Source organism: Acomys russatus, chromosome 22 (genome assembly GCF_903995435.1).
Source record: "Acomys russatus chromosome 22, mAcoRus1.1, whole genome shotgun sequence".
Classification (NCBI taxonomy): domain Eukaryota; kingdom Metazoa; phylum Chordata; class Mammalia; order Rodentia; family Muridae; genus Acomys; species Acomys russatus.
In genome coordinates this window covers 21,494,189-21,505,756 of record NC_067158.1, presented here as the reverse complement: position 1 = coordinate 21,505,756, position 11,568 = coordinate 21,494,189, and the positions used below count along the sequence as shown (strand labels likewise).

Below are 11,568 nucleotides of genomic sequence, written 5' to 3'. Positions count from 1 at the left end.
GCAATCATGTGAAATTTTCATTAAAAGTGTTTTCTTTATGAAATTTAAAAAGGGAAATACAAGAAACAATTTTCTTAGTAAGGAATAAGACTGAGAATACATTCTACAATTATCTTAGTGAAGCACATATTTCTCTAATAAAGTCATTTAAAACTAGCTGGAAATGTGAGAGAATTAAGATAGCAGCGAGTGAAGTAACTACAAATGTTCATCATAAACATTTTTTCACTTGGAAAAGAATCTGCTGGCGGAGCTGAGAGCTTCTGCATCCACTGGTGACTTCTTCACGAATCACAGATTTTCGTAGCCTTACGAAGTCCACTGTGACTAAGAGCACATCCAGTATCTGCTACCCAAATCAAGAGACTCAGGCATTCAAAGTTAGGTATAAAAAAGTGATCCCGGGCAATTTCAGCAACTCTTATTCTCAGAAACAAAAGAACTTGGCTATACCTGGCATTCCCACACATGACGATGTGGGCTGCGAGCAGCAATAGGGGCTCAGACATTAAGAAGGTTTAATAAGCATAATTCTCCATAATAAATATTCTGGAAAAATAAGTCAGAATGTAAACAGAATTTGATTCCTCCTGTATCTAAGTGGGCAGTATTTAATTTTAAAAACTTGGTTCAAAACATTCATATGGCCTAGGAAATATTTTGTCAAAAAAAAAAAAAAAATCTGAAAGAGTGAGAGAGAAAGCACGGGAATTGAGGGACATGACTCCTAAACGTTGTCTACTGGACCAAGCTCCTCACACCCTCCTCAGCTGGAGGGCTTGTTCACTCACTCACAGACAGCGAGTAAGCTACGCAGCTACAACCTTTAGGAAGAGGGAATCAAGCCAAAGCCAGCCAGGACACACAGCCTTATTTCCCATCAATGTTACTGAGAATATTTTATTTTAAATGAACATGAAGAATTAAAGCACAGCCTTAAGGTTTCAATTTTGCATTTTGAATATCAAGACAGCAATTACTCCAAAAAAAAAAAATCATAGGAACATGTTGAACAAACTAAACAGAAAACAAAGTGGGTATTGAAGTCATTGCATTTTATCATCATTAGTGATAACAGATGTCCTTATAACTCCCATCTATAGACAGCACACTTCAGAATATCATTATTCACTTAAAACACTACAAATGTTTACAAAGAACATTTGGATTTCACAATTGCTTATAGAATATCTTATAATATTAAAAACATCATGATGCTTTATATGAAAATCAATAATGACAACTTAATCTTTCTCAGCAAAAAAAAATTCAGTATCACAAATTTAATACACAAATGTATATGTGAATTCAAAAAGGAATCCATTAAATACTGCATGGCCACATAACCACCTACTCTGTAAACTGATACAAATGATGTACTTTTTGAAAACATGTACATCAAAACCGAAAGGTTAATGTTTACTTTTCCCTTTATTAGCAGCTTTGGGCGTGCTTTTTTGTTTTGGTTCCCAGAGAGCGTTTTTGACAAATCTCGAAGCAGCACCTCTGTCCAGCTTGGCAGCCTTCTTCTTGTCTGTTATTTCTTTGACTCTGTTCATGTAGACTCTGATTCGTTCCTTAGAGACAAAAGAAGGACAAGAAACGGGAAGGCAATGACGCCTGAGCTCCTCACTAGCACCAGGCTTACCACACTCCTCCTCAGTGAGAAGCAGCACTGCGTGGTCACTGCCCACTAGGTTCATGGTACTGGTGAGTGCAAATGAACAGGATACACATGCCCCATGCTTGGAGCTGACAGTCTAGGAAAAAGACACATTTTAAAGTCCTTCCAGTGGACATGGGGCTTCACCCTGAAACCCCAGCACCTGGAGGGCAGAGGCAAGAGGACCAAGACTTCAAAATAAGCCAGTCTGAGGCTAGCTTGGGTTCCCTCCATAAGAGCCTGTCTAAAAACAGCAAAAACAAAGAACCAAACATTTTAGCAGTGTTCTGAACTCTCCCAGATTAAGGTGCATGCTGTACTATCACTACAAACAATAACCAATTTTATGTACAGCTCTATTGTTTTAACTAACATTAACTGAAATTCTAATTTTAACTATTTTGTATCTAAAGAGTAAATTCTAAAATCTGAGTTTTCCTACACTTGTACCAACAAACTAAATTCTCCCATCATTTTTCTTTTTTAAAAATAGTTTATTTAATTTTATTTTATGTGCATTAGTGTAAAGGTGTCAGATCCCTTGGAACTGGTGTTACAGACAGTTGTGAGCTGTCATGTGGGTGCTGGGAATTGAACCCGGGTCCTTGGGAAGAGCAGGCAGGCAGTGCTCTTAACCACTGAGCAATCTCTCTAGCCCCCCATCATTTTTCTAAACAGAAAATGGGTAGGGCAGTATGTATATCTATTTTATGTTACTGTCTAGTATCATAATTAAAAGGGGCAAAATGAAAATATGAGATCTTTTATTCAATTTCATAATTTTTACTGGTAAGTATGTGCAGTTTTCTAATGAAATATAAAGACTTTAAAGGTAAGAAACATGGGCCACTGGACCACTTTCAATCTTCTGTATTATTTAGAATAAACAAATCTTTTTTAATTAATTTTAATTTTATTAATTTATTCAGATTACAACTCAGTTGTTATCCCATCACTTGTATCCTCCTGTTCCTCCCTCCCTCCCGCTTTCACCCTATTCCCCTCCCCTAGGTCTAAGACCGAGGTGGGACCTCCTCCCTGACTATACTGTCAAGTCTCATCTTGGTAGCCTGCTTAGAATAAACAAATCTTATACTTCAAATGGTAAAATAAAGTTCATGAAAGCCATGAAATACAGTAAATGACAGATCACTACTCAGAAACAAGTTTCACTAAAACAAAATAGCTACACGAACATACAGTAAAACACAGAACCTTACAATTGCTCCAACCTTCAAAACTGAGTGACTGCTCAGAATCCTTCCTTGGCTCCTGCCTCTCATGCAAAAGTGGATCCCAGGGCAGCAGATCCACGCTGGCCTGGCTTGGGGCCTTCGCCCCGCTTGCTGCTCTGCCTACCAACACCTCCCAGCTACTGCCTCTCTTCTAGTCTGTCAATCTTGTCAGCAAAGTCCACCCTTCACCTTTTAAAACCGGACACTTTACTAAAATTCACTACATCTGCTTGGTTCTTTTTTCCCCCATAAAATACTTTTTCAGCACCCAGTATAGTCAGTATGTTCAGTGTTTATCTTATTATGGTTACTGAGTGTTTCCCTTCATCCCAAGTGTGGCACCTGCTGCATTCTTTAGTTTTTTCTCCAATTCATCATCACTTGAAAATAATGCCTGCTTCTTAGTAGGCACTCAATTGTTACTGGATAAATAAGGTAACTGTTTTCTCATTTGTGTGCACATGATAAATAGCAAAGAAATTTCCGCTAACTCTATAATCAATTAGTTATGTCTGTTGCAAGGTCAAAAAGGAACAGACTTAAAAAAAACTGTTATTTACCAATCCTTATCCAGAAAATTAATATGCTTTCTACAAAGTAGATTCCGAAGAAGAACAAAGACAAATGATCTTATTCTTTTACAAATGCAATATTGAGCACTCTAACTTCGTGTTAAAAATAATTTCATAAAAGGACACTATTAGAATGCTAGACAAATAACCTGTACTTCTTAAAGCCAGTAGCATAGGACGATATATATATATGTACATATATTCCTTTATGCTTTTCCCTTAAAATGTTTTCACGGCTGCTATATTTAAGTTTAAGTGTATTTTTCTCTCAAGGATTAAAAAAAAAAAAAAAGCTAGTCTATACATTTTTTTTTTAATTAAGAAAAAAGGCCTGGATTACTCATTTATTTTTAAGTAAATTACCTATGTTTTACTAAGATGTAAATAACACACATTACTGGCTACTATAAGACTTGAAAACAAAGATATAATGTCAAGTGTGTTCTACATATATACATATACATGTGCATTATATTTTATGTGCACACAGAATAAATTCATTAAAACTCTTATTCATAAAGCCAAGTCAATAAGGTAAGTCTAAGTTTGATTTCTATTTTTCTCCTTCAAATTGGATGATTTGATTTAATATTTGAAGTCAGCAAAAACTCCAAGATATTAGATCTTATTTAGTGTACTTATACATCTAAATGGAATACAGAGACAAATCTAGAAGATTTACTACAGGTTATAAATATGTCACTGATGCAGAATTACTGGACACTATACACACAGCTGGTGCCAAAAAAGCTTTTAGCTTTGTTGCTGAACTGAATTCTTTACTGCTGAGAAAATGAGTTAATGGAGGAATTGAAAAGGTAGGAGAGAATTTTTCCCATCTTTGCTAGTAAATCAACTGGAATACACTTTTAAGAATTGTGTAAGGGTTTTTTCTTTTTCTTTCTTTCTTTTTTTTTTTTTTTTTTTAAGTAGCCCAGGAGATGAATAAAATTTTAAGAATTTATAGGAAAAATAATATGAAAGTTATAAATAATTACTAGAATTATGGCATCCTGCCCTAACCCTGATCTCCCTAATAAGTGTGATAATGGCCATAAGACTGAAACTCAAGAGTTATACAGCAGACATATAAACAGGGATAGATCACAGACATCTTACCAATTCTTGCTTCACTGGATGCTCCTTAGGATTAACTCCTTGAGTTGCCAAATAAACTATAAGAGAAAGACTACATGAAATAAACTGGTATATTTAATAGTAAGACTGTTGTAATAAAAGAAATCCTCATTATTCAAAGAAGAAAAGTTGCATAGTTAATTCAATTTCAAAGCATTTAACCTCTATGACATATTAAGTTTATGTGTGGCTCACAGGTATCCTGTATTCTGACATAAAAGAAAAAAAAATATGACCAATAAAATTACTATGAAGGACTTTTCCAGTTCTTAAAAGCAAATCCCATTTGACACAATAATATACTTTCTAATGAACTACAAAGCAAAATACATACCCCAAAACATTGAGTTTAATGTATATGCAGAAACTAAATCCACCTTTGCTTGTTCAAGTGGGTCCAACTAGTAAAACAGAAAGAGACAAGAAAATGAAAGATACACACACAAACTTTGAACACCAGCAGGCAACACTTTTAAACTTTTCCCAACCACAAAGTAGCAAAAGCACATTTATCTGACTTCCTATAGTAATCTAGAAATAATTTGCACAAATGTTTTCATAGCCAGTTATTCTTTTGGGCTATTTGAGTCTCACTTTAAGTAAACTACTTCTCCCTCCCTTGCCTCCCTCCTGTACACCTTGCCTGCTCTCCTTCAGACTCATGTCCTCTTTTTTTCATGGACACATACATATACCTAAACATAGCCAGTGATTTAGTTTTTGCTAAAAAAGTTTCGCTTCTGGATATCAATTTTGGTTAAACAAGGAATTTGTACAGTCCAAGAAAAATTCTCCTAACATCAATTTCAGAGTTACAATCTGGACTTTTATGTCAAAAATAATAAGGGGAAAATGGGAGGGAGGGAAGAATGGGAGGATACAAGGGATGGGATAACCATTGAGATGTAACAAGAATAAATTAATAAAAGTAAAATTAAATTAAAAAAATAATTATTCAACATAAGCATTGGTTATGATTCACTTATATAAAAAAAGCAGAAGAAAATGCTTAAGCAATACTAAAGACAGAAGAAACTATTTAATTACTGTTTTTATACTGCAGTGTTTCCAGAAACTCTGATATCATTATAATACATAAACTGTCAAAGATGGAGTCTGTCAAAAAGAATGCTACGAGTGCTCCTTGCTTTTCAAAAGCAAGTTCCCAACACAGAAGCTTTGTTGGCTGCTCTGCCTAAATAGACTCCAGCACTTCTGCACATAACACTCGTGGACAGTGCTAATCAACTGTTTCTTCCAAGTGTTTCTGTGTTAGGAAATTCATCTGTGGGAAATAGATTTCAAATACCTTCTGCAACAACTCGTTCCGAGAAACAGACATCATGGTCTTCAACATGTCGTCCACGGCACCCAGGGAGCTCTCCAGGGCTGATAAAGACTCGTGAATCTCTACAGGATAGTCTTCACTCATTTCTTCACCTGCCATTGTGACCAACTGAAAAAAGGAATTCAGAGTTCATACCGGAGACAGAGCTTTAGAAAGAAAACGACAAGTACATTACTTTTGAGTAAGGTAAAGAAGTGATCTCCACATGCAAGTCTGCAGCAGCGACTTTCCAACATCTCGTCCTAAAACGCATGGAGGGAGAGGAAAGAGTCCACACCAGCCACACATCAATCCTGAGACTTCTAAAGCTCCGAAAATATGATTATAACACCACATGTCAATAAGCAAAAAGCCACGTTCACCCGGACGCAGTGCCGCATGCACTTGGGCAGTGAGGATCAGGAGATCCAGGCACTCTCAGCTCTAGGCAAGTTCAAGGCCAGGCTCTGCTACAGGAGACACCACCTCAGAAGTAAAAATACACGGGGGGAAAACTACATCTTTTAAAGCATTGTGTTGAAAGCAAAGATTTTTTTTTAAATAAAAGTCTGATAATACAACTTAAGTTTTAAAAACACTAAATTAAACGAAATTTTCAGAGAAACTCACTTTGTTGATTTCTTCAGCAGACATCGAGAATGTATTTATCAGACTTTCATCCTATCTCGGGCGTGGTGGCGCACACCTTTAATCCTAGCACTCAGGAGGCAGAGGCAAGAGGATCAATTTGAGTTCGAGGCCAGCCTGGTCTACCAAGTGAGTTCAGGATGGCCAAGGTTACACAGAGAAACCCTGTCTTGAAAAAAATAAAATAAAATAAAGAAAAAAGAAAAGAAAGAAAGAAAGAAAAAAAGGACTTAATAGCCTATGTCCATATAGTGAGGGAGGAGATCCTCCTTGGTCTTAGGCCTAGGGGAGAGGAATAGGGTGAAAGTGGGAGGGAGGGAGGGAGGGAGGAACGGGAGGATACAAGTGATGGGATAACAATTGAGTTGTAATATGAATAAATTAATAAAATAATTAAAAAAGAAAAGAAGAAAAATCCCAGATATGAAAAAAATCTTTCTTAACTATCACTCAAATTCCTTTCCAAGTTCAAGCTCATATATGTACTCACAGTTCTTAAGCATTTGCGCTACAGCTGCATGCAGGGTTCAGGGGACATTAATGGAAGGTGACACCTGAGTTGTTTTAAATGAAAATTCCACATGTTCTATTTTACCAATAAAGACTCAGGAGCCAGATGCTGGAGTGAAAACCCTGCTAGCTCAGAGAGGCAGAGAAAGCGCTAGCTGACCTTCCTACTCACCTCACGTCCAGATGGAAAAAGCCCAAAAGGCTCACCAGCTCACCAGGAGGAAAAGGCCAAAAACTCAAGGCCAAAGACTTGCTATCTCAAAGCCCAAAAAGTCAAAGGCCAAGGAGCTGAAGAGCTTAAAAGCTAAAGAGCTAAAGAGCTAAAAGCCCCTTCTACAACCATCTTAAATACTCAACTCAAAGTCCAGCCTACTCTTTAATCCCTGTCAGCTGGTTTCTTGCTCCGCCTCTTGACCTAGGGTTAACTTTACTAAATCCTGTGTACAGAAAGCTCTTGGATTAAAGGTGTGTGCTAGGGCTGGCTGAACCACACTTTAATCACCTGTTTACAGCAAACAGAAAGTTCTTGGATTAAAGGTGTGTGTTAAGGCTCAACCACAGCAAATAAAAGACAGGTTTTTACAGTTCACAATGGGATCAAATATCCTGCAGCACCTGAGCTTGCAGTGTCCCTTCAACACCGACTGTTACCTTGGAGAAATCACTAAATCTCTGTGGGTTCCTACTTTCTCATTCATAAAATAATCTAGTTGGCATAATTATCTGTAACATTCATTATCAAAATTATAGAGAATTTTGTTGCATATGAAAACAGTACTGTAGACACACAATGACTGTCATTTCAGGATATATACTAAAGTACACAATAGTAAAATCACCTAACAGCATACATTAACTTTTTAAAAAGTAGTCTTCATAACTAAAGAGCAAAACAAAAACTTAGATCATTATAAGGAAGTTAGATAGCAGTTAGGTCAAATTAAGTCTTAGATTCAGTCACACACTGCAACATTCACACAGCCCTACTACAGGAGAGAGGGAAGGGTAGGTGGGGTTTACCATACCCATACAGTTGCTGAACAGCATGCATAAGTCTAACCTTGCCAACAAAGGCCAACATTTCAGATCATTTGATTATGTTACAATTGGCCTTCTTTAAAACATTCTAATGTCACTGGGGCAGGCAGGGCAGCTGTTTGGAAACTGAACCAAGGGCCTCATGAGTGCTAAGTATACACCCTACCTCAAGCTACCCTTCCAGCCTCAGAACACCATAATTTCTTTCATGTTTATCTGATGTATCAAAATGTATTCATGTGAAAACACACAGATCAGATCTAAGTCCAAATAAAATACATCTCTAGCACAACTGAAAACTGTGCCTCTGTGAATCAATTTAACAAACAAGTAGAAACTACACACAACCCCAAAGAAAGTAGACAAAGAAGCCAGAAGGTCACAAAAGAATCCAAGTAACCAACAAACATAAAACTACTCAACTTCACCAAGGAAGCCACAAGAATAAGATCCCACTTTTCAAGTGTCTAACAGCATCTAATATAAGCAAAGGTGGCCACCAAAAGGCCCTTCTTACCCTTAGCAGCTTGACTTAATTAAGCATCTTTTGGGTTGGACATTCCATTTCAAAATCACTCACACAGACACACACACACACACACACACACACACACACACACACACACACATTCTAGTTCTCATAAATCTTTGGGTTTGTTTGTTTGTTTTTGCTTTGCTTTGCTTTTGAGACTGGCTTTCTCTGTGTAGCCATGATGTCCTGGAACTCCCTCTGTAGACCAGACTGGCCTCAAACTCACAGAGTTTATCTCACATTTTTGTGGCAACAACAGAAAACTAACATTCTTATATATGCATGTGAGCTTCTTAAAACATAGAAAATAAACTGTTAACTGTAGCTATTTCCAGGAAAGGAAAAGCAGGGAAGTGAGACAGCACAGCTTGTAAATGTTATTCTTATTTCCTCAGGTGATGGGATGAGTTGAGAGCCATACTCAAGCTTTATGAATACATGCCTTGGACTGAGTACAGAACCTTTCAATCTGACTATGCCTCAGACTAGGTCTGGAAGCTTCTAGACTCCATATAACCTAACCTTGAAGGCTTCAGCTTCCAGTCTCTGTCTGCTAACCTAGGCCTAGAATGTTTTTAGCCTCTGAGACATACTGCTGAATAAGCTCACCCTTTCTAGTTCTTTCTGAACTCTGGCTGGCTGGTTCAACTATGCTATTCTGGCTAAAAACTCTCCAAGCTGATTGATTCAAATTGGCTTCTCAATGATTTGTTCTGCTTGGGAAAACTGCCTCTGAACTACATTAACTGAACTGAACTAAACCAAACTGCACCTAACTGCAAGCTCTACTGAATTTCTGTACTGTACTCTCCTCCACTGTACTATACTGTAGGTATATCCTATCTCTGACTCATTCTGCCAAATCTTTCTCTGATTCATCACTTTGTCTGCCCCTCAATTAGACATCATTGTTTGGGATTAAAGATGTGTACTAAAGGCGCGTCTGTATTCCAGCCAGATGGCACAGACCTAGGTCTTTGGATGTGATCCCTTAACAGAGTAGCCATGGTGCTGGATTAAAATTCCTCTGCAGTACCTTATTATGCTCCCTGAACCCTGACCGTAGGCCTGAGTCCTTTGGTGGTAAATATCTCTTATAACTTTATTTAATACAATACACCACATACTATGTAATTTACTCTCAAAATCACAGGAAATACTTGGATCTATGCCACCACTGCTCACCATCATGAGCACAACACTTATCAATAGCCCAGAGAAGATGAAAACTCACAGTTTCTATACACACACACACACACACACACACACACACACACACACACACTCCCACACACAAAGTTAACTGGTACCCAAGTTTGGAGAATCTTATCATTATGTCCCAGTTTGGACTTAAAGAGATTAAGAACTCAGTACATGGATCCATGAGAAAAATATGGTAATGTATATCTGAAAGCTGTTTTCATCTCTATAGCAATTAGAGTTCCACATAGTTACCATATGAGTAAGAGAACGAAAATCCAACATATACTTAATTGATTTTTGGAACCAGAGAGCAATTTGTACCATATGGTTCTACACCATAATTCTATTCCTATAATTATGTTTCACATAGCATCGTCTTAGAAAATAATGGTGAAATGCATATATAAGTTCTCAAACTACTGTCTTGGTCAAACAGTGATTCTGATAATGTTACTTGTAATTTTCAGTAAAACCTGAGAACATGTAAGGCTTCCTTTTCTGTTAACATTGTCACCTTGTAACAAAACAATTCAGTCTATCAGTTCCACCAACCAGTAGTAGTTTTCTAAATTTCTAAGTTCAATAAGGCTTAGCTTTTATTTATAAACTAGATATATAGATATATATTGCTGATATCTAGTTCTGTCTACTCTTAGTCCAAACAGGTAAATAACTTAACCATGAACATCTCATCAGGGCAAATACACCTTTTTCCAAGCCAAAACTATTTTGTTGTCAACAAATTTTAAATCATTAACGCTATCTTCTAACAGAAATTTGAGCCATGCTGAACTTTTCCCAGATCATAAAGAAACATAATCCACTTAACATAATCCACTACAGCAGGAAGCTGTTGGCCAGGCGTGGTGGGCCTCGCCTTTAATCCTAGGGAGGTCGAGGGAGTTCGAAGACAGCCAGGTCTACAGAAGGCCAGCCGGAGCTGTTACACAGAGAAAACATATCTCGAAAACAGAAAAAAGGAAACCGTTATCCCAAATGGGCTAACAGTGTCACCAAAGCATTCTGATCTTGGGCGGAACAGTAAGTACTGCGTGGAAAAGTTACTCTTTCCCCCTTCCTGATTTGAAATCAGGAAGCCGGCGCGATGATACACGCCTTTGATCCCAGCACTCAGGAGGCAGAGGCAGGAGGATCACTGTGAGTTAGAGGCCAGCCTGGTTTACAAAGCGAGTCCTGGACAGCCAAGGCTATACAGAGAAACCCTGTCTAGAAAATAAACAAACAAGCAAAACGGTTTGAAAATCAGTTAGAAAATGATGACGTCAGGTGTTTAGCGTGCCGCTTTCCATCCCTAGAAAGTTTAGGCAACGTTAAAAATCGAAGGAAGATAAGGAAGGCGGAGTTGAGAGAGAAAATAGGGCCACACCAAGGCAAAGCCTGAGAGCCGCCATTGGCAGGCTCAGGGGACTGCGCTAACCGCGGAGAAACCCCGCTCGGTTCCTCCCAGTGGGCCACGGGATGGACTCGATCCCGGGGCGCGAGTAAAGAGACCGTGACAGGAGCACGACACCCACCCGAAACCAGGTTTGCACAATACCTCAACGCCGTGGCCGCCGGTCTCCCGGAAAGAGGACGCGCGGTGATGACGCCATGACACCGCCTCTGCGGACCGCGCGTGCGTGGCTCCGGGTCTCGCGCGAGCGTAGTTCAGTCCCGTGGCTCTTCCTTCTCCAGTCCCAGCC

General features: G+C 38.4%; 1 protein-coding gene across 1 annotated transcript; it reads right to left on the bottom strand.

The window, feature by feature from the left end:
* Positions 1-1,123: 1,123 nt before the first annotated feature.
* Positions 1,124-6,103, bottom strand: C1d (C1D nuclear receptor corepressor). Its single transcript, XM_051165070.1, has 4 exons — positions 5,917-6,103; positions 4,942-5,008; positions 4,590-4,645; positions 1,124-1,577 (listed from the first exon to the last, which is right to left on the bottom strand). Exons 1-4 carry the CDS (start codon positions 6,052-6,054, stop codon positions 1,413-1,415), a joined length of 426 nt encoding a protein of 141 aa, XP_051021027.1. The 5' UTR covers positions 6,055-6,103; the 3' UTR covers positions 1,124-1,412.
* Between the last annotated feature and the right edge of the window lie 5,465 nt (positions 6,104-11,568).